This window comes from Oryza sativa, chromosome 11 (assembly GCF_034140825.1).
Source record: "Oryza sativa Japonica Group chromosome 11, ASM3414082v1".
NCBI lineage: Eukaryota > Viridiplantae > Streptophyta > Magnoliopsida > Poales > Poaceae > Oryza > Oryza sativa.
This window is the reverse complement of record NC_089045.1, coordinates 5,823,269-5,847,298: the sequence shown is the minus strand read 5'-3', so window position 1 is coordinate 5,847,298 and position 24,030 is coordinate 5,823,269. Positions and strand designations below refer to the sequence as shown.

Here is a 24,030-nt window from a genome sequence, read left to right as displayed (position 1 = left end):
TAACAGGAAAAGAGAAGAGGAAGAGAGGAAGAAATAGAAGGAAGAAGAAGGGGCTAGCAGAGGCTGACATGTGGGTCCCTATGTTATTTTGGAGATGGTAATATTTACTGTTGAAGTGAGAATTTAGTTTGACTACCAAGATTAGTTGATTATATAGCTATTTGGATAGTCTAATTTAGATAAACTGTTGGAGATGCTCTTGCCTAGGCGGCCAGGCCTTAACCACGGCAGCACAGGGCAGATTCGGCTGACCCAGTGGGAGGGGACTAAGCTCGGCCTTAGCCTCAGTGGCGCTGACTCATGCATCCCCACACCGCCCTGGCCCCGTAGGGGGTGAACCTGGCATTTCACTGAAGCACACAGGAGACCGCGCATCAGCCACTCCTCTGCGGATGGGTGAAACCGGTGAGCCCCTCTAGCTAGCTTAGCCTAAGTGCCTGCCCTCCATGGCAGCGCCGAGCTCGCGCACAGGCCCAACTCCTGAAGGTGGGTACCGAGCTCAGGCATCTCAGCATTCCCCCCACCGACGCATCGATTTTGTCTGCGCTGTTGTCGGTGATATGGGCCCAGGGATATCATGTTTAGAGGGAGGAGGCTGCCACCCAATGCCTCGTGGCCCTCCCCTAAGGGGAGTCAGGCCCGAGGTGGGGTGGCGGTCACTCTTTCCCAAAGATTAGTCGGAGGAGGCTGTCCCCCAATGCCTCGTGGCACTCCCCCAAGGGGAGTCAGGCCCGAGGTGGGGTGGCGGCCACTCTTTCCCAAAGACTAGTCGGAGGAGGCTGCCCCTGATGCCACGTGGCCCTCCCCCGAGGGGGGGAGTCAGGCCCGAGGTAGGGTGGCGGCCACTCCTTCCCAGAGACTGGATGGAGGAGGCTGCCCCCCGATGCCACGTGGCCCTCCCCCGAGGGGAGTCAGGCCCGAGGTGGGGCGGCGGCCACTCCCTGGCCGAGACTAGAGGGAGAAGGCTGCCCCAGGCGCCACGTGGCCCTCCCCCGAGGGGGGATCGGGCCCGAGGTCGGGCGGCGGCCGCCCGCTCCCGTGACTTGGGGTCGGGCTCCCCCGACCCCCTCTCCTGGTCACCATGTACGTTGGGTTAAGTGTCCGCCTCCAGGTGCCCACCTACCCGCATTTATGGCGGCCCGAGTAGTCACGCCACGCCACATTAATGCGGTGTGCAATGCACTCAACCGGTCTGTGACCGGTCGAATGACCGATAGGACTGGGGTAGTGCGCCTGTGCGCTGCTCGTGTGTCAGGCAACGTGCAGTCTGACATGTCTCATCAAATAATGATGGTGAGAGGTCCTCATCCTCTTATCTCAGAAGGAGTCGGTCCTCCTGCTCTGGTCAAAGCAAGGCTCCCGTTTTCCGGTGTAATAGGAGCCCAGAAGTCTTCACCCATTAAATGGTGACTGACAGGGGCACTCCCCGTGTCAGGCGGCAAGATTTGACAGGCCTCATCATCAAGATGACGTGCGCTTGCTTCCCAAATTAAGAGACAAGACATGCATTTAATGCAAAGATTGTAATCCTTCTCCACTAAGTTATGTTTTTGGGCCTATGTGGTAACCCCTTGATATATAAAAGGAGGACCTTACCCGCCGGGAAAGAGGACAACTGACAGAAAACCTGAACTCTAGGAGAAGAAGAGCGAGAGTGCTCTCCGGAGTTTAGGAACCCTTGTAACACTCAACCATAATCCCAAACACAGGAGTAGGGTATTACGCTTCTCAGCGGCCCGAACCTGTATAAACCCCTTTTGTCTCATCGTCTTTGGGGGATTAAACCCCCTCAAGATCACACAGCTTCGCTCACCAAGCCCTCGAATCTCACCCGCTGCCTCCGGCCGAACTCACAAAGGGGGGCCTCACGATTCTTTGATGGAGGAGTTCATTCTCCGACATCTATCGTCGCCGTCACCAACATCCTACCCCTCACTCCTCCGATCCTTTCCCACTGCGCGCCACTCACCAAGCGCTAGATCCGTCCCATTGTGCTGCTATCCTCGCCTCGAGTTGAACGTTCGCCTGTTTATTCAATCCTCACATTCTCAGTTTATTTTATTTTATTTGTTTTGTTGGACTTTCTTGGTCACCCAGCACGGCAATTTCTGACTATTGTACTATTATTATTGTTACCTTCATCTTAAAATATAATAATTAATTAATCCTCCAAAAAAACTCAACCTAGTAGACATTCAGATTCGTAGTACTGCGATATGTCAACATATATCCAATACTATATTACTCCCTCCGTCCCACAATATAAGGGATTTTGAGTTTTTGTTTGCAACGTTTGACCACTCGTCTTATTTAATTTTTTTTTGTAAATATAAAAAACGAAAAGTTATGCTTAAATTATTGTAGATAATAAAGTAAGTCACAAATAAAATAATTAATAATTTTAAAAAAATTTGAATAAGACAAGTGGTCAAACATTGTGAGAAAAACTCAAAATCTCTTATATTATGGGACGGAGGGAGTAGTTTTTTATCGGATAGAGAGAAGAAATAGTTGTTATCTTCGCTTTGGGTGGTTGGTAGAAGGGACCGCGCGTGAAGCTGCAGGCAGCTTCTTGGAAATTGATCGCTTCTTTGCAGGTCACTTCCGGGTGCTTCACATTCCGGTTAATCTGGACCAGCTTTACTTAGGTGGTGTTTAAATCCAGGGACTTAACTTTAGTCCCTGTCTTTAGACACTAATTTAGAGTATTAAATATAGACTACTTACAAAACTAATTACATAAATAAAAGTTAATTCACGAGATAAATTTTTTAAGCCTAATTAATCTATAATTAGAGAATGTTTACTGTAGCATCACATAGGCTAATCATGGATTAATTAGGCTCATTAGATTCGTCTCGCAAATTAGTCCAAGATTATGGATAGGTTTTATTAATAGTCTATGTTTAATATTTATAATTAATTTTCAAACATCCGATGTGATAGGGACTTAAAAGTTTTAGTTAGGCCCTGTTTAGATGGGACTAAAACTTTTAAGTGATAGGAGGCCCTGTTTAGATGGGACTAAAACTTTTAAGTCCCTATCACATCGGATGTTTGAAAATTAATTATAAATATTAAACGTAGACTATTAATAAAACCTATCCATAATCTTGGACTAATTTGCGAGACGAATCTAATGAGCCTAATTAATCCATGATTAGCCTATGTGATGCTACAGTAAACATTATCTAATTATAGATTAATTAGGCTTAAAAAATTTATCTCGTGAATTAGCTTTTATTTATGTAATTAGTTTTGTAAGTAGTCTATATTTAATATTCTAAATTAGTGTCTAAAGATAGGGACTAAAGTTAAGTCCCTGGATCTAAACACCACCTAATACTCTTCAAAGCTTGGTCGATTCTGTCCAGGCTACAGTTGGTGAGAACAATTAACCAAGAGAGCAAAGAGGAGGAGTAGCCATGGCCGCCGCAGCGATTGGAGGGATGCTTGCCTCGGCCGCCATCAAGGAGACGACGAGAAAGCTGGGTTCCGCCATCGGAGGTGAGATCAAGCTGCACAGGGACTTCAGGAGGGACCTGGAGTGCTTCAGGAACACCCTGGAATCAATCGAAGCGGTGATGGAGGACGCGGAGAAGAGGTCCATCAAGGAGAAAACGGTGCAGCTGTGGCTGAATCGGCTCAAGAACGCCTCCTATGACATCTGCGACATGCTCGAGGAGTTTGAGGCCAAAACTGCTACACCAGCTGCACGAATGGTAAACTGTCCCTTCCTCCTAGTCCTAGGCTAGCTACATCTCCAATAAGTCTTCATACTTTCTTTTTGTTTGGCTTTAATGCTAATAGAGCCCTGGATCCATCTAGGTGTGTCGATTATCATGTCTTGATTTTCTTCCAACATAGTTGTGGTTCTGGATTAATGTTCCACTTTTTAAAGAGTATCCTCTGAATTCTCCATATGAGATATATTAACCTCTCTTGATTTGGGGACTGTTTGGGAACTCCACAATTCTTTGCACGGCTAAAAAATTTGCAGGCACATGAAACCAAATCTAGTTAATGGAAAGTAATTTCACAACATCCCTATGTTTGTATCAATTCTGAGCGCATTCTACTGAAAGCATTATGCATATGTACTCCAAAGAAGCAAATCTGAAGCAAATCTTACCTTGCTCGTCCATCGGTCCAACCCCTCCGCTCATCCACCTATCATCGATGTTCTCCCCTTTATTGCCATCATCACCTTAAAAAATACTCCCTCCGTTTCAAAATGTTTGACACCGTTGACTTTTTAGTACGTGTTTGACCATTCGTCTTATTCAAAAAATTTAAATAATTATTTATTTTTTTCATATCATTTGATTCATTGTTAAATATACTTTCATGTACACATATAGTTTTACATATTTCACAAATTTTTTTAATAAGACGAACAGTCAAACATGTACTAAAAAGTCAACAGTGTCAAACATTTTGAAACGGAGGGAGTAGAACCTTATCATCATGATATTTTGTTTTAGTTTTTTTAAAGTCCCACCATTCACAGGCCCTCTGCTCATTTGTCTCTCTTCTCTTCCCTTTATTGTCGTCGAGACCTTCGAAACACTATCCATGTTATTGTTGGGTTCCTTTTTGATAGTTTGTGCATGTCTCGCCGGCTGCCACCTCTACCATGCTTCCCACTCTTTGCTCGCCCATCAGTTGCTTCTCCTCTTCCTTGTCATTCACAACTGAAAATTGAACCTTGTCATTGTTGGGGTCCCGCTCGCCCGTCCACTGCCCCTCCACTTTATTGTTATTGGCACATTAAAAATCAAACCGTATCATCATATTTTATATTTATAGTTTTTATAACTCAATCTTTATATCTTTTAAAATTCACTTGAGCCACCAGTTCAACCTTACTCTTTTGTCATCCCTCATCCCTCGGAGCTAGCCACCATGTCCCTACCCTTTGGCACCCCCTGCACTAATCTATATCTAGTTACTCTTCTTCTTACAAAATTAAACATTATTGTTGGGGGCAGGGGCTTCTGTTTTTATAGTTTTTACAAGTCCGACCATCCATCAATGCCACTTAATACTTTACCACCCCTCGGCACACCCTCCAGCGGGAATTGCCTTTCTATCTCCTTTGTCGCCAATATGGTCACCTGCCTGCCACCCCTCTTCTTCATTATCACCTGCGGCATCAATAGGACTACTACATGGAAACCTTTCTAAAGTTCGGCGAACCTTTCTCCTAGGTTGCTAGGAAAAGTCCCGTGGCACGGTATCCTGATTGGAATCCGAGCAATAGTTATATGGTCCGAATAACAGACCAATCAGCTTTTCTACCGTGGCAAGAAATTTTTTTTATTTTGGGTGTAAAGTTTTTGAAGTATACAGGCACACATTTGAAATATTAAACGTAGACTAATAACAAAACAAATTACAGATTCCGCTTGTAAACTGCGCGACAAATTTATTAAGCTTAATTAATCCATCATTAGCAAATATTTGTTGTAGCATCACATTGTCAAATCATGGCGTAATTAGGCTCAAAAGATTCGTCTCGCAATTTACATACAAACTGTGCAATTGGTTTTTTTCCCCACCTTTAATGCCCCATGCATGTGTCCAAACATTTGATGTAACGTTTTTGGCCAAAAATTTTTGGGATCTAAACAAGGCCTTTGTTAATATTCTAATGAGAGAGAAAGAAAGGAAACATATACATGCATAGTAAAGTCCAACTGGGATTCCTACTTGCCAATCCATGTGGTTTGATTCAGGAATTTACTTTGTTTTTTGGTGTCCACTATCGTGGCTCTATTCGGAATAATTTTCATTAAATCTCCTATCTTTTAATTAACTTCTATTTCCACACAAATGATTTGTATTTTACATACAACTCTACTAATTAATCTACAATTCATATTGAAAATCCAATTTCTAAATTTATTTTATTTTTATTCCAAATTTAATTAATATTGTGGTGTGTCCTAGATGGACTTTTTTTCCAATATTCCTTATTTTTATTCTGAATTTCAGTTTATTTTTAAATTATATTCTTATTTGAAATTTCTTTTTTTTCTTTGTCTCCGATTAATATGGGATTTTCTAGCTTACAGAGTGAACGTGATATCTTCTTTCAAAATTGTTTTAATAATATCATAGATAGATTAACTATCGTATTTGGTCCATTAATACATCGATTATGGGTAGTAGTAAATTGGTCGTGTTTAGCCTTTGAATGTTGTTGGCGATCGCTAGTGGCATAACATTCTCTACAAATTATTTAGAACTTATATCTGGTCTCTGTCATTATTCTAGTGTTTTATAAAGTTATCAGTGTCACAAGCGTAGGTGCCTATGTATGTGCACTTGTTTTAATTTGGGTGAGTTTAACTTGTTCTCAATTTTTTTTTTATTTCACAAAAATCACAAAGGAAAGAACATCATATATGTACTTTTAACAGTTTTATAATAATTAATTTCAAAGATTTTAATTTCTTCATATGTTACAACACTTATCTAAAGTGCTTGAAACCTCCATAAGACATTTGATGAATACTAATGACTCTTCTTTAAAACATTGATGATACAGATAATATATGCATAAAACAATGATATTACCAGGTAAAACCATGAAATTTCATGGGGAAACACCATGATAGTTCACGATACCATAGGTGATACACATGAATTAAAGTTATGACACTTGCGTGAAATAGGAGTGAAACCCTTTTTTTTTCAAGTAAGTGTGATACCTAATTAAACCAAGCGGATTGTTGAAAACCTAGCGTAGGTGTCTTTGCCGCCCATACTCCTTCCCCTTTTTTTCCCTCTTTTAGTAGTGTTTTCATGCAAAACTTTCAACTCCAATCATACAACTTTAAACTCTACAAACTTTCAATTTTGACCTCAAACTTTCATCATGAATTAAAATAATCTCAATTCAAAATCTAAAACTTTCATTAAAAAAAATCAAAAACTCTATACTCAATCATACAACAGTTAACTAAAAAATCATTATCAAATGTAGCCTCAAACTTTTATCTGAATTATAAAAAAATAATCAATTCAATGTCTCAAACTTTCATCTGTAAATGAAAGGGAAATTGCTACTAAAAGGGAAATTGCAACTAAAAGACCGGGGGAAGGAGCGTGTGTTGATATCACAGTCCGCCAAATAGCATTTTCGCTAAACCAAAGCAATGGTATGCCGTGTTGTAGTTCCTCCCTATTTAACTCTAAGTAATAAATTAATGGATTTTTTTTGCAGCTGTCACGTAAGCTCTTCCATCACCCCAAAATTACCAAGTTTACCATGGTTCATAAGATGAAGGAGTTGAGACTAGAACTGAAGGATATTACAGATCAGTATCATAATTTTGGATTCAAGCAAGGCTCTACCTTCAGTGAGCAGCATGTTCCAGATAAACGGGAAACATCACCCAAGGAGTACGAAGCATTCATCGTAGGGCGTACTGAACAGAAGAATTTTATATTGTCTTGTTTGTTTGACAATATCAAGGACAAGATAATAATACTTCCTATATATGGCATTGGAGGTATAGGCAAGACAACCTTTGCGAAAATGGTTTTCAATGATACCCGACTCAATGATTATTCAAAAGTATGGGTCTATGTGTCCCAGGCATTTGACTTAAATAAAATTCGCAGTTCTATAATGTCAAAACTATCAAAAGAGGAGAGTCAATTGAGTAATCAGACGAACCCTGCAGAGCCATTTGGTGACAAGAAAATTATGGTTGTTTTAGATGACCTGTGGGAGATTGATCAATCTGAATTAGACAGGTTGAGGGCTATATTGGTAAATGATGTTGGCATTGGCAGTAAGGTGATTGTCGTTGTAACCACCCGTGAGAAAGAAATTGCAAACAAGTTTTGTACTGTTGCGCCGTTCGAGCTTCCACCCTTGACTGATGATATGTGCTGGACAATAATCAAACAGAAGGTTGAGTTTGATACTAGACCTGACAAAGATCAGCTGGAGCAGGTTGGAAGAGAGATTGCATTGAAGTGTGGAGGTGTGGCGTTAGCAGCTCAAGCACTAGGGTACATGTTGAGATCCATGACAGTCAACAGATGGAACACAGTGAAAAACAGTGATATCTGGAATGAAAACAATTCGGAAGATAGATCCAACCAGCATCACAATGTTATGGCATCCTTGATGTTAAGCTGCAATAACATGTCTCCATATTTGAGGTTATGCTTTGCCTATTGTGCACTATTTGCGAAAGGTCAAAAGATAGTCAAAGATGATCTGATTTACCAATGGATTTCTCTTGGTTTTGTTGAAAAACAAGGCATATTCTCCATTTGGGAGAATGGTGAGAATTATGTTTGTCATCTTATGGGGATGTCCTTCCTTCAATATTCAAAGTCACCTTCGGTGAGTTATTGCTTACCTCTACAGCTAAGCAGTTTTTGACATTTTCTTGGACCCTACTCTAGGGAAATTATTCAAATATGCTGCATGTATTCATGCACTTCTATTATAGCCATCTTCACAGAATCACTATAATATGCAACAGTAGGGTTAGAATTAGTCCATCACAAGATAGCCATGAGTTCCATCAATCGGGACGCATAGCACAAGAAGATCCTTGAGGTAATCTTCCATTATATTCCAACATCTATGGGCCTGTTCACTTTAACGTCATTTTCAACCTTACCAAGTTTTGGTAAAGTTACCAAAAAAGTGGCTACATTTAGTTTGCTGCCAAATTTTGGTAACTTGCCAAAATTTTGGCAAGATTTCTTATATAGTTACTAAAATTTTGGCATTGCCAAAATTTGGTAAGGTTTTTTTTGGCATCAAAGTGAACATGCCCTATGTTCAGATCGAGGAATACGCAAGTTAAATTTCATTTGGGAGGTCTTTAATTACTACCATCATGAAGACATATCTTAATGAAATACTACTTCCTCCCTCCAAAATGTTCTTTTTTTAAGAGATTAAGGATGGAGAGAGAAGACAATGTGCCCCCTCATTAAATGAGGGGTTTATTATAGTTGAGTGGCTAGCTAAGATAAGATTGGGTAAAAATAAATGAGAGATTTAAAACATTAGAAAGCCTTATATTTTAAGACAGAAAATATGTTGGCATGTTCGGCTGCCGGTATATGATAGATTTATGTAAAAAAAATTTGTTTCATAGCACAAAGATATATATATATATATATATATATATATATATATATATTGATGAGCAATGACATGTCTTAGTTAGGGCTATTATTTTCTAAGAACAAATGCTAATATGGAAATGGCTTATCAGAGTTAGTAGTTTATAGGAGTTAGTGTGCGCGTGTGGTGAGCGCCTACGTTTGTACTATGTTTTAGTATGCACGCTCAGAAAAAGTTTTTATATTATGGTCAAACATATGCGTGCATATATATTTTCATGTGCAGTCAGGACAAGTTTATTGAAAACTATGCATTTCAAATTTTATTTTACCATTTATATCAAGCAGTAATTATGAACAAAATTATAATTACTTTTGAAACTAGTTGTTTATTTTTTAGCACATAATTATTCAAAATTAATAAGTATTTAATAAAAAAATCAGATGTTTTGTTTAAATATGTGAGATTTTGTAATACTGAAAATATCTGAAATTTTGTAATACTGCACATCTGAAGAAGAGACTTTTAAATTACACCATTTCAAGTAAGTTAGAATTAGTCCAATTAATTATGGTATGGGAGGATATGCCCATATAATGCCTTGCTACCAAGTTTCACTGTAAGGCAGCTTAATTTTATTAGGCCAAAACAAGCTTATTTTGGGATCGAAAGGACTCTAACGACAACTTACACACCTAAGAATTATTCTCTAGATATTGCCTGAGGCTGGGTTGAGCACAAGTTAAAGAAGAGTTGCTTGAATATATACTCCCTCCATCCTAAAATATAAGGAATTTTGGTTGAATGGGACACATTCTAGTAGTATGAATCCAGATAGGTCATCCACTCAAAATCCTTTATATTTTGGGACGAAGTAAATCACATCTCAATGAATAGACCTAGACCTAATGGATTAAATTGCAATGTACTCCCTTTGTTGCATATTCTAAGGCCCTGTTTAGATGGGACTAAAACTTTTAAGTCCCTATCACATCGGATGTTTAAAAATTAATTATAAATATTAAACGTAGACTATTAATAAAACCCATCCATAATCTTGGACTAATTTGCGAGACGAATCTAATGAGCCTAATTAATCCATGATTAGCCTATGTGATGCTACAGTAAACATTCTCTAATTATAGATTAATTAGGCTTAAAAAATTTGTCTCGTGAATTAGCTTTTATTTATGTAATTAGTTTTGTAAGTAGTCTATATTTAATACTCTAAATTAGTGTCTAAAGACAGGGACTAAAGTTAAGTCCCTGGATCTAAACACCACCTAAGTCGTTTTCACTATTTTAGTCAAAAAAATTTAAATTTGATTAAACTTATAGAAAATTATAGCAGCATTTTGAAAAAAATATATATTATCAAAATATATTTAATGTTATATATTTAATGAAATTAATTTGGCATTATAGATGTTGCTAGATTTTTTATAAACTTGGTCAAACCAATGAAAATTGACAAAAAAAAAAAAGGTCAAAGCAATTTATAATATGAAACGGAGAGAGTATGTAAAATCGTTAGCTTTGTCAGCCCTGCAATATTTTGACTTTTTTTAAAAAAAATCTGGAATACCAAAACCTGATTCTGACAAGTTCTTCTGTTGCAGATTGTTCAAGTGCATCAAGAGGATGTTACATTGCTGACCATGCATGACCTGGTGCATGACTTAGCAAGATATGTCATGGTCGACGAAATTTTAGATGCTAGCAAACAAGGCAATATTACTGGGAGGTGCAGATGCCGCTTTGCGCTGCTCAATGATTGTACCAAGCCATTGAATTCACTCACTCATTCTCCTACCCAGGTAAGGGCGGTGCGTTATCTGGAAAATGAAGAAAATGTGCTCCGAGATGCTTCTTTTTCATCTGCTAAATACATGCGCGTCTTGGATTTAAGCGGGTGCTCCATACAGAAGTTGCCAGATTCCATTGGTCACTTGAAGCAATTGAGATATCTTAAAGCTCTTGGGATCAAGGATAAAATGATCCCTAATTGTATAACTAAGCTCTCAAAATTAATTTTCCTCAGCATTTCTGGGTCTTCGGCAATCTTGACACTGCCAAAGTCAATTGGAGAAATGGAGAGTCTGATGTACATTGACTTGTCAGGTTGTTCTGGATTGAAAGAACTGCCAGAGTCATTTGGCAAACTAAAAAAATTGATTCATCTGGATTTATCAAATTGTTCTAATGTTACTGGTGTATCAGAATCCTTGGAGAGTCTCATCAATCTCAAATATTTGAATTTATCATACTGCCGGAATATTGGACAACTACCTGAAGTTATGGGTAACCTCTCGAAACTGGTATATTTGAACTTATCAAGTTGCTCCTATATGAAAGGGAGGTTAGAAACAGAAGTTTTGGGTACCCTCACCAAACTTGAATACTTGAATCTGTCTACAGAACACTTTTATACGGAAAGGCTAGCTCAAGGTTTGAACAGCTTAATCAATCTCAAGTATTTGAACTTGTCAGGCTCGCTGAATTACTTGGGTTCTTCAATAGATATCAGTTTCCTCGGTTGTCTGAACAACCTAGAGCATTTGGTCTTGTCGAAGAACATATATCTTAATGGCGTCGTCTTACCTGACTGTTTTGATACACTCAAAAAGCTACATACACTTGACCTCTCGGATTGCCCACTTTTGAGTAGTTTACCAGCAAGTATAGGTAAAGCTGACAGCCTGAAGTTTGTTAATCTGAATGGTAGTGACCTGTCCAAGGTGCCACAATGGAACAAAAATTTACTCACATTACCACGCTTTGTGGTGCAACCTAATGATGATGGATCTTCTAGCAACCTTGTTCTGCTTAATGATGTGAATCCTCCTAACTTGCAGATAAGATGTCTTGAAAATGTGAGGTCGGTCAAAGAGGTCCAGAAGATAGAACTGATTGAAAAGCAAAGAATCAAAGAGTTGGAATTGCATTGGACTCAACATGTTAAGAGGTCTATGGAGGACATAGATTTGTTGCGTGAGCTAGTTCCTCCAAGATCTCTAAAGAAGTTTCGGATGGAAGGTTATAAAGACACCAAATATCCATCCTGGTTAATGGACATTTCCCTTTATCTCCCTAATCTTATTCAAATTACCATGGCACAAATGCCCAAGTGCGTCAGGCTACCACCACTTGGCCAATTACCTAATCTGGAAGAGTTGTGTCTTGAAAGAATGAAGAGCGTGGTGAAAATCGATGAGGATTTTTGTGGCGGCCCAGGGCCATTTCCTCGACTGAAGAAGTTTACCATAGAAGGCATGCCAAGCCTAGAAGTGTGGAACACAATGTACTCTTGCGATGAGGATAGTGTGAGCGAGTTTATGTTTCCTAACCTTTGTGAATTGGAAATCTCCAATTGCCCCAAACTGCAGCTTACACCATGTCCGCCTAGAGCTAAGAAGTGGACTATTGTGAGAAGTGATGGCATCATATCCTCATGGGCAGGAAATGCACCACACACTAGTACATCCTGCTCCACTCCTCTGGTATCTTCTTTAGTGGTCCAACAATGCGATTCTCCTCTGCGTGAGTGGAGGTTGCTTCATCACCTCCCTGCCCTCAATTATTTAAAGATCCAGTATTTCGGTGATCCTACGATCTCAGCAGAGATTATTGGAGCCCTCTCCACCCTCCAATCACTGGCTCTGGAAGGCATCTATAGCCATCAGCCACAACTGCCAGATTGGTTGGGTCATCTCAGGTCTCTCAAGGAATTGAAGATAAAGTTCTTTGAGGTGAAAGCAACACATGAGAACATCACGCGTCTCACTTCGCTACATAAACTAAGTCTTTCCCGTTGTGATAGCTTGACATCATTACCGCTGTGGGTGGGAGACCTCGTCTCTCTCCAGGAATTGAGCATCTCAGATTGTCCAAACCTGAATGATTTGGGAGATTGCATGGGACGCCTCACCTCTCTCAAGAGACTTGAGATCAAGGGTTGTTATGAAATCAAGTCTTTGCCTGAGGGCATAAAAAAACTCACCATGCTCGAATATATGTTAATTTTTCACTGCCGTGAATTAAGGGAGTGGTGCGAATTAGAGGATAACAAGAAGACGCTTGCTCATGTCAAACAAATCGTATGTGCCCACTCTTTCACATCATCTTCATTTCATAGTACAGAATTTATCTTGTTTTGCGTTGTTTTCCAGGATTCTTCCATGCAGAAAAGCCTATATTTATCACATATGCTGCCTTCCAAATCTTTTTTTTTCCTTCTGATATGTCATTAGTATGTTCTGGTTTCGAACTAATTGTCATTCAATACTGTAAAATAAAGAAAACGTTTAGTGACCGGCCGTCTACCAGCTCAAATGGGAAGGGACGGTTTCTTTTGTCTTTTTTTTTTTATTCAGCACCAATTTTTCATGATTTCAGGAGGTATTCCGTTCAAGTGAACTAGAGTCGATGCTTTCAAAAATGTTAACTTTTATTTGTTTTGCAGAAATTGCGTTAATTAGCAAGCCATAAACTCATACAGCATAGAAGTTCACTCCAGGCTGCAAAAATCAAAGGCCTTGATTAATGGAGATTGAGATCATAGAAGTTCACTCCAGGCTAGTTCTGTTGCCTTTCGTTTCACAGTTTGTTGCTGCGAGACAACATTGATAGTACTATTTAACAGTATATTTCTAATTATTTGACGAAACCCGCTCTTTTGATCTGCAGGATGAATGAAGCTGTCATATTCAGCAGAGTTTTTTGTCAGGTCGTCGTCCATCGTCCTCGACTTCTGTTACGGTTTTATTCAGGGAAATTTACACTTGAATATAATCAGTATGGGCCGTCAATCCATCCGTATCCTGCTGCATCCCTTCGCGACGGACCTTCAGTGATGAAAGCGTATTTTGCTATTTTCTGCCAGGAATTTAAGTTCATAGTTAAGAGAAGATTCAATTTTGTTACATAATGCTAGGTCTAAAATGTTAGATTCCACATCTTGTGGTATAAGTTTTTATCCCCAAATTCTTCATCATGTTTTAACTTCTATTCTCTACAAAATTCTATGCATGTGTTCTATGTAACACATCCTTCATAATTGGTCCTTGACCACTTAATTTAGAATATATATTGTCTATAGCATATCCTTATTTAATAGTAATAGCTAATTTACATTTAATGGAATTTGTTTAAGGCATGTTTGCTGCGCGGCGTGCTGCCTCATATGTTGCACCTATACACTGTATTTCTATACAACATTAATCAAACTCACACTCTCTGCATAGAAGTTGAAAGAAGAAATTAAATTCATTAGAAGATATTTGTGTGATCTTAGACCACACAATTTTCAATTGAGGAGGTTTGAAGTTTTTATAAAATAGGCAACAAAGAAAATTTATGTGTTGCTACAAGCTACAGATTTTGCAACCAAAATATTCAGGGCACAAAAGCAGTAGTTGAGCCATCTCCATGAATTCCCAAAGACTGTAAGTTTCATATAAAATCCCCTAAGTTTTAGGGTAATTACTAATCGATCCCTAAACTAAGGATAACCTCCAAATTTGCTAGACTTGATGGACTCAGGTGCAGAAGTACCAAACATGTCAGACTTTACCAGATTTCCATTCAAATTGAAAATTAGTACTCCCTCCGTTTCGTTTTATTTGACACCGTTGACTTTTTAGCACATGTTTGACCGCTCATCTTATTCAAAAAATTTAAATAATTATTAATTTTTTTCCTATCATTTGATTCATTGTTAAATATTCTTTTATGCACACGTATAGTTTTACATATTTTACAAAAGTTTTTGAATAAGACGAACGGTCAAACATGTGCTAAAAAGTCAACGGTGTCAAATAAAACGAAACGGAGGGAGTAGAATTCTCTCCATCATCCCACCGAGCATGCATGAAACCACCAAAACTCAAACAGGTGAGTCACTACTTAAATCTCAGCAAGACAACCATATCGATGTGAATCCATTCCTCCCAACCCAGACCAAGTCATTTGGTCTTAGAAACCAACACAAGCAACAGCGGTAGTAGTACCATCTGCCTTCAAGACATGAAGATCGGCAGCGGTAGCAGTAGTAGGTTCCCAACAACAGCAAGCAGCCTCGGCTAGAAATAAGTGGAGATTGAGGAGAAAGAGAGATAACCAACCAAAAGTTCTACACCTCAAACACACCACACACACCACAGCTCAACCATAGCATCCATGGTCAGGCAACCAGAGAGAGAGAAAGAGAGAGAGAGAGAAAGAGAGAGAGAGAGGTCAGAGGAGTAGAAGGAGAAGCAGGAGATAGATACCTGAGTTATAAGTGGAGCAAGGAGCTTCAGATCAGGAAGGTGATTCAGTTCCAGGAAGGGCTGATACTCCAGGTGCCAACCAAGCTCCAAGAGGAGAAGAAACACTTTAACCAATTTCAGGAGAAGCTACCTGTAGCAGCTCAAGCAAGATGGCAGAAATCAGAACAAACAGAGCAAAGAAAATAAATTGACAGGAGAAAAAATAATGGAGGAGAAGAACTAATACAAGGGAAGCACAAAAGAGCTCACCAGATCAAAAAAATCTCACCACTAACACCAGAACAAATCAAATGCAAGATTGTCAAGCAGATAAATCAAGAAAGAAATAAATTCGAAGCATGTCATCAAGTACATGGTTTACTATGATTAGGAGTTGTGTGGATGCATCTATATGAACTTAAACTGAACAAGAATATCTCAGATTCAGCAAAAAGGATTATATTAATAATCTAAACTGTAGAATAGCCTATGTAACAGATAGGATATATTTTGGTCTAAATGACAAGTAGAAGATATTTTTTGTTTCATCACTAAGATGGGTTGAGGATTACTGGTGTATGTAGTTCCCCTGATATTAGGTTCAGTAAGGTTTAATTCTATAGGATAAATCTTGAACACATAATTAGTTAGAATTAGTATAACCTTAACAAATTAGCCTCTAGTTTCAACAATACCATATCTTAGGGACATCAGTAGTTTAGATTAGTATCCAGTAAAACATGTAGCAGTATGCTTCAGTACAAGAATTATTCTGAATATATAGAGTAATAGACAGGGTAGATATATTTACTTATGACATGATATCTCGACTAAATTATAGTAGTATGCATAACAGCAGAAAACTAAATTTTAACCTGTAGCTCCAATCAGTCAGTAGTTTAATCTTTGCCATAATTAGCAGCACAGAACATCATTAATCAGTACCATATTTAATCAATAATCTAAGTCCTTCAATTATAAACAATTCTAGCATGACTACCTCCGTCCCAAAATAAGTGCAGCCATGGTTTTCAGCGCTCAACTTTGACCATTCGTCTTATTTGAAATTTTTTTGAAAAAAATTAAAGACATAAGTCACGAGTAAAGTACTATCCATGTTTTATCATCTTATAACAACAAAAATGCTAATTATAAAAAAATTTTAAATAAAAGAAACGATCAAAGTTGGGCGCGGAAACTCATGGCTGCACTTATTTTGGGACGGATGTAGTATTTTATAGGTTGAATTTCTTTTCAGTAGAAAATCTAGAGCAATCTGTTAACTGATCAAGTTTTGGGGAGTAGTATAGATGTTTTTCTTTTCCTGATTGACAAAAGGATCCAGCCATGCGAATTGATGCAATGCTAAAGTGAAGCTCCATAAGGAGCTGATGTGTACAGTGTGTTTACTAGTTCCAATAGCCAATCACTTATACATGCCGCAAGTAAGATAAGGACAGAATCATGTTAGGGTGCTTTCAATTTCAGTAGTGCATTTCATAGGATTACTACTAGCTATGTGAGCATTCATTCATTCGTCCATAAGACCATAACATATAGCCATCATCCAACCATACATAGCAAGTCTCAATTGAACTAGAAACTTAGAACTACAAACAGATAATAACCATTAGCAGAGCACATCAAGTTGAACAACAGGAGCAGTCTATAGTCATCACGGTTGGTTCATAGAAACATCAACCCATAAGAAGAGAACACAAATCGTAGCACATGAGAGGAAGGGGGAAGAAGTTCACCTCTGGAATAGATAACCAACCGTACGCCACAGGAGTTGCGCGGTGCTCAGCACCGGCCATCTCGGCGGCGGTAGGGAGTCGCAGCAGCAGCAGCAGCAGAGGAGGAGGCCAGCGGCTAGGGTTAGCTTGGGACCGGATTCGCGGGGAGCTGCGGGACCAATTCTGGGTGGCGGCGACTGCGGGGTGGTTGTTGGGGGGGGGGGGGTCGCCGGAGTGGGGCGCGGCAGCCGGCGCTTGGGAGAGCGGCGGCGTTGTCGGCGCTGCCGGAAAGCGGCGGCGCTGGAGTCTGGACAGAAGGATGGGCTTTTCGAGTTGGAATAAGTTCACTATAGGTACCTTCCCCTATTTGTCCCTTATTTGTCGGGTCTTTTAACTATTTGCCACTCTTACGATCGGTGCTTAACGATTTACCACTAGGCCCACATGTTATAGACACATGAGGGCCCATATGTCATAGATACAGTGTGGCAAATCGTTAATTGTCATGTCACAAAAGTGGCAAATAACTGCAAAACCGGGTATGACATGTCCCCCAACTTATAAAAACCAGGCAAACGTGGTCCCTCAGCAGTTTTGAAGTCTGTTTTGGCTGACATGGCTCATACGTGGCTTGTTTGACTAGGTCTCCGTCCCACGTGGCATTGACGGGGCGCTTACGTGACAATTATATCTCAGCAAAATAATAAAAAGTGTGGCCCCACATGTCAGCTGCAAAAAGAAATAATTTTAAAATGGTGGGGCCATGTGGGCCCCACATGTCAGCCTCACTCCTCTCTTCTTCCCTCTCCCTTCTATCTCTTCTTCCCTTTCACCCCTCTCTCTTCTTCCCCGGCAGAGGACGGCGCGGGTGGGCAGCGGAGCAGGCGAGCTTCGGCGGCGGTGGCGGCGGGCGTGGTCGGAGCCGCCCCCCGACCGGAGCGCCACCGGTCAGCGTGAAGGCGAGCAGCGCGGTAGCGCCCTGGAAGGCGCCATCGACGCTGCCATCCGTGTCACCGCCGCCGACCACCGGACCATCCGTGTCGCCGCCGCCGACCTCCGCGCGCGCCGGGACCTCCGCTGCCGACCTCCGCTGACCACCGGACCATCCGTGCCGCCGCCACGTCGGGACGGCATCGCCGAGCGCCTCTACACCGCGCTCGTTGTCCTCCCGCCGCCTACGCCGCGCTCGAACCATGTCAAGCTCCCTCCTCTCCCGCCGGCGAGCTAGAAGGGCGGCGGACGGCTAGGCGAGCTCCCTGGCACAACCAATCGACTAAACAAATTCTTATCCCTTCCTCTTTGATCTCTTCTCCCTGCTCAATCTCAAGAACGTACATTTTGTGTTCGACAAATTTTCATCAAGAAATCTCAAGAACACGTCGTGTTCAGGCAAAAGAAAGACAAGAGGCGATCGATGGCAATGGCCATGGCGAAGCTGTTCATCACCGGGCTGAGCACGACGATGACCTGCTCCTCCGCGGTGGTGTTCAAGGGCGCCGCCATGGCCGTCGTGCTCCTGCTCAGGCTGGTCCAGCTCCTGGGCTACCTCGGCTACCTCCTCCTCCGCGCCATCAGAGCTGCCGTCGAGGGGGCCGTGGCAGCCGCCTTCGCCGCCGCCGGGGACGCCGTCGCGGCGGCGGCGGACGCCGCGGCGGGGTGGAGGGATGCCGCGTCGTCGAACAGCACCGCGGCGGTGGCATTCGTGCAGGCCGCCATGGGGAGGCCCGAGGCGCTGCTCGCCAAGATGCTCGCCATCTTCGGCCTCGTCGCCTTGCTTCGTGCAGACCATCATCCCGGCACGTGCGGAGGGTGTCTGGGTGGTCGGCGGCGGCGACACGGATAGCGGCGTCGAAGAAGGCGGCGACGCAACGGAGGAGAAGGAAGGAGAGAGGATAGAGAGAGAGAAAAAAGAATAGCGAAAGAGGGGCAGTGAGGATTCAGCCTGCAAGTGGGGCGGGTCGACCCATTAGGTCCGTGGCCCGAACCTAAATTTGTGGCACCAATAGGTTTTCGGGCCGGCCCATATTTTCTTAGGTGACAATGGGTCCAGGAGTCAGTTGACCCTAGGGGTTTTTGGGTCAGCCTTGTTCGAGCGCTCCGCTTGCTCGCGTTCGCATGGCGGCGGCGGCGGCTTTACGGGTCCCGGCCTGAGGCGGTGCGGCTTCACCACGGATCGAGCCGGCGGCGGTGGCTCCCGGCGGAGGCGGCAGCGGTGGCGGCGCAGCTCCATCACGGATCGAGGTGGCGGCAGCGGCTCCCGACGGAGGCGGAGGCGGCGGCAGCAGCGGTGGCAGCTTCGACTTCGCGGTGTGCTCCACCGTGTTTTGAGGCGGCGGCGGCTGGGCGTGCTCTTTCAGTCCTCCTCCCGTCTCCAACTCCCCCCAAGACGTACTGTGGTTCCCATCGTAGCAACTAGCAACGGATTCTTTGGTTCTTGATTTTCTCTTTCTTTTCTTTGGTTCTTGATTTTCTCTTTCTTTTCTTTGGTTCTTGATTCTTTGGTTCCTCTTCTATGCAGTTCCTTCTTTCGGCGGCGGATGGAGGCACCGGCGGGTGGCGGCTACCTGCTTGGTGGCCAACCGGCGAGGTGCTACGGAGGACACTCCACCGGCAGCAACGGCGAGGGTTTCGGAGGACACCCGGCCACATCGCCACCTTCGTCCAGCTGGGTTTCTCTCCCTCGTGAGCACAGGTATGATTTCCTCCATGAACCCTGTCTTGTTCATCTGTCTTGCTCGGTTTTGGTTTGATTTGTATGTACAGAGACAAAGTAAAAGACCATCTATTTAACACAAGGCAGTAGGAAACTTTAAATTAGCAGTAATTGAAACTTTCTGCTAGATAAATGAAGAAAATTAGTAAAATCTGCAAATTTGTGTAGCACCTGTTAGATGATTCTTGTATTCCTTAATCTCTGATTGTGAATACTATTGGGTGACTGCAGATTACTTCTGTTTTTCAAGCATGTTTTATATGTCAAATACTCAAATGCTTAGAACACCTACTGCCTTGATTCCTCTGTCTGTCTGCATATGCTCATGTCTTGATTCAGTTGTTGCCCATAAAACATAAATGCACCATTTCTTTTTCTGAGAGATATTGCAGGTTATTACCTTTTTAAAACAATTATTGTATATTTTCTTCCTGTCATTATACCATGATCATTCGATCTCTCCATCATGTTAACCTGCAGAATCTGGACCTGGGTGATTCAACGAACAGTGCAAGCTAGGGAATGCCAAATGATGCCCACTTTGATCTTGGAAGGCTTCATTTTGTTTGATCTCAATCTAATGAACCGGATATTTGGGTTGTTCAGATCGATTTTTGTGAATGATATAAGTATATGCATGTACTTAGTTTTAATTGAACTAGGTGCTAGTACCCAGTGATTGATGTTTGTACTTTTGAATGCAAAAGATTAAGTCATTTCGGAATGTTTGCATTGGGTATACAGTGTGTTCTGGTATCGTTTTTGATTATTTATTTATTTTGCTGTAGTGATGTTGATTTGCTTCGCACAATCGAAATTTCTAGTATGTTAGTATGTGTTCAGATATAATGCCAGTGTATGTGTTTTTTTTCCTTATTTCACTTGATATCTGACTTATATAAAATTAGTATAGTAAAGAAATGATATCAGTTTAATATAAAATGATTGTTCATTTTTTAATCTTGTATAATTGAATTGACGTATAGCTACTTGCTTTAATGGTTCAATGATAACACATTAACACAGCCAGTCAACCATTCACTGGACACGGTGGCTCAGACGCTCAGTGCATCCAGCCCGCGGCTATGGTGGGTCGGCCACGAACCTAACGGGCCGGCTCCACTTCCACCAGAGACGGGGCGAGTCCAGGCACCAAGATAGATAGGGTCAGAGGGTATAGGGGATGGGTCGGCCCGATCTGCCCCCTTTGCAGGCTGAGTGAGGATGACAGGTGGGGTCCACGTGGGCCCCACCATTTTTTAAATTATTGTGTGTGTGAAACTAACATGTGGGTCCCATAATTTTTATTATTTTTCGGATCGAATTGCCACGTAAGCGTCACGTCAATGCCACGTCAGATGAAGACCGAGTCAATTAGCCACGTAGGCGCCACCTCAGCCAAAACCGGAGTCAAATACTGCCGAGGGACCTTATTTAAACGGTTTCGTAAGTTGGGGGACCTGTTGTACCCGGTTTTACGATCAAGGGACGGAAATCAGACTAGGCGACAAATAGAGGGACCCAAAGTGAACTTATTCCTTTCGAGTTTTGGAGACTTTGCTAGATGGGCTAGCCCAAGAAATTAAATGCAGAATTATTTAGAATAGGAATAAGTTCACTTTGACTCCCTTCTAGTAGCCAAATATGATTCGTATCCCTAAGCCACAATACCGGATATCTTGGCCCCTCAACTATTAAAATCAGTGCAATTTGACTTCCTCGACAGTTTTGAAGGACGGTTTCGCTGACGTGGCACCTACATAGCGGTGTTGACCTAGTCTTTGTTCCACGTGGCATTATATATATATGACCCATTTATCATTCACCCAAAAATATTTGTGGGACCCATTGACATGGGACAAATACCAGGTCAACACCGCCATGTAGGCACCACATCAGCAAAACCGCCCTCCAAAACCACCGAAGGAGTTAAATTGCACCGGTTTTAATAGTTGAGGGGTCGAGATATCCGGTATTATGGTTCAGGGTATGAATCAGATTCGGCCACTAATTAAAGGAGTCAAAGTGAACTTATTCCTTTATAATACAAAAGAACGTATGAGAATTGGGACATATGTAAATTAGTTTAAACTCTTCAAAACTATTTCTTGCAAATTCTGATGTACTGGTGTAGTTACTTAGTATTATTCAGTCCATCTGATTTTTAAAATTAATTTGAAGTGTACATTTTCTTTAGGTCAATACAAATACAACTTAACTTTTTATATCATAATTGAAATAAAAATATTCCTTCAAAATATACCTTATAAATTATTTTTTTCAAACAAACCAAAATGTATATTCTATTGAAAGCAATACATTTAGAGGCTATTGAATAATTTTTTTTCTAAGTAAATAATTACTCTTTCTTAAAATAAGAGTGTAATATGTGTTTTGGAAACCTATTTTTATAGTTTACAATTAAAATTTACTTACACAGACAAATCAAAAATACATCTGACTTCACCTATACAAAGGTAATAAAAACAAGTTCACAACCCTGCATATGCATCATATTCATATAGCCATTATCATATTTAGTAGTATTTTATTATTTCTTTCAGTTGGTCATTTATCTTGGATTTTTTTGGAGTTCTCCGTTGATGTATTCGTTCTTCGATTGCGGGTATCTCAAGCAAGTACAACACTTTTGACCATCTATTGTTATATTTTCGTAATTTCAATTTATATGTATAACCTTGCATTAAATTGTACTTTAGGAAATTAAAATAAATATGTTGATGGATTTGATTGACTAGTGGAGCAGCCGGTTATATTATGGGTGCATTCCGAACTTTCCATTGTCATGGGGTTTCAGTTGCATATATTGATCATCATAAGGTTTTGTTATACGGTATGCAAGCATTGTAGCGATCGTGTCGACCACATGACCTGGTATGGGACGGACTAGCCTAGTAATACTTTCTTATTGGCTTATATCTGTGGTTTATGGACTTCCATGAACCTCGTGAGCTTGGGCTAGCGATGAGGATTATGTTGTTGCGGAATTCGAGTAGAGGATGTGGATTGCTATTGTTGCCGGATCCAATGATCTGCTGTTGTTGCAGGGATCGCTGCAAAGGTATGACATATTGGATTGATGAAAAGTTTGTGTTCTTGTTGGCATACACCATGAAGTGTGCTTCAAGCGCGGACGGGCGTGAGCATTAAAATGTTTAAGGCGTGTGTGGGTACAGCGACACATCTTTACAGAGTGTATGAATTATGATATGTCACTCCTTGTTTCGTGTAGAAATTGCGAAGTCATTAGGAAAGGAACCTATCGGAGGATCTAATACCTATGATGCCTTATATGCAATAGATTTTATAATTACTTAATATGATCTTTTATAACACTATTTTATAAACATGCATAAAATTCCTTGTTGGGTTATGGGGCTTTGGAGATATATTATTATGCAGGTGGGTTATGGGCATATATTTGTTGGATTGCTACAGTTAGACTTGTTGAGTCCCTTTCATACTCATCCCTTATGTGTATTCTTCATTTGTAAGATGATTGAGGTAACTCTTAGGCGACAAGAAAGTTCTACACAATTGATTTGATCAAGTGCCTTAGATCTATACATCAACTAGAAGTTGAAAGTCATGAAGAAATAGAAGAAAGTCTTCAAGGTGTTAATAGTGATTATTTTGACAAAAGCTATTTTCTTATGGTTTTTATTTCATGGGCTCCTCTACAATTGTTTATTTTATGCTACTCTAGTGTGGCCATTTCACTGTAAGTTGGTTCTTAATGAGAAATAAGACATAGATCGGTATTCTACCTCAGAAGTGAAATGCGAAGGTCACTATACAGGTCCAAAGTGCCACAAAGGAAAAAATACCTGGTCCAAAGTGAAAACATTGGTTGGTCAAAGTAAAATTTACTCATACATGGTCACTCCTTAAATTAACTTAGATCAGGGTGTCACGTAGGTCCATAATCTCGCAAATTGCTTATCTAGGTCTGTAATATTGGTTTAATGTATCACTCGAAGTCCAAAGTGCCTTTGACCAGTCTCAAGTGCCGACGTGGCTGTCCACAATGGAAAACATCTTGTATCTAGGCCCCTCCAAAAGTACGGTACCCCCAATCTGACTCCCACCACCACTCCTACCGCGCCCCTAGAGGGAAAAAAAAGAGATGATTAGGGTCGGCAATCAGAGATAAATAGCACAATAGGGAGAGGATGGTCTTGGAAGTCTGGTGCATCCCCATCATCA

The 24,030-nt window shown here is 41.1% G+C and overlaps 1 protein-coding gene and 2 long non-coding RNA genes across 3 annotated transcripts; 2 read left to right on the top strand and 1 right to left on the bottom strand.

Annotated features, from left to right (window-relative positions):
• The first annotated feature begins 3,383 nt into the window (after nt 1–3,383).
• LOC4350057 (putative disease resistance protein RGA1) lies at nt 3,384–14,365 on the top strand. The gene is made up of 5 exons (XM_015760974.3): nt 3,384–3,722; nt 7,232–8,368; nt 10,726–13,203; nt 13,569–13,680; nt 13,793–14,365. Exons 1-4 carry the CDS (start codon nt 3,426–3,428, stop codon nt 13,578–13,580), a joined length of 3,924 nt encoding a protein of 1,307 aa, XP_015616460.1. The 5' UTR covers nt 3,384–3,425; the 3' UTR covers nt 13,581–13,680; nt 13,793–14,365.
• LOC9266905 (uncharacterized) lies at nt 13,625–17,430 on the bottom strand. The gene is made up of 3 exons (XR_001541268.3): nt 17,112–17,430; nt 15,376–15,505; nt 13,625–13,981 (listed from the first exon to the last, which is right to left on the bottom strand). It is a non-coding gene; the product is annotated as an uncharacterized lncRNA (long non-coding RNA).
• A 1,715-nt stretch (nt 17,431–19,145) lies between these two features.
• On the top strand, nt 19,146–20,542 carry LOC136353944 (uncharacterized). The gene is made up of 3 exons (XR_010737551.1): nt 19,146–19,478; nt 19,609–19,782; nt 20,284–20,542. It is a non-coding gene; the product is annotated as an uncharacterized lncRNA (long non-coding RNA).
• Nucleotides 20,543–24,030: the final 3,488 nt, after the last annotated feature.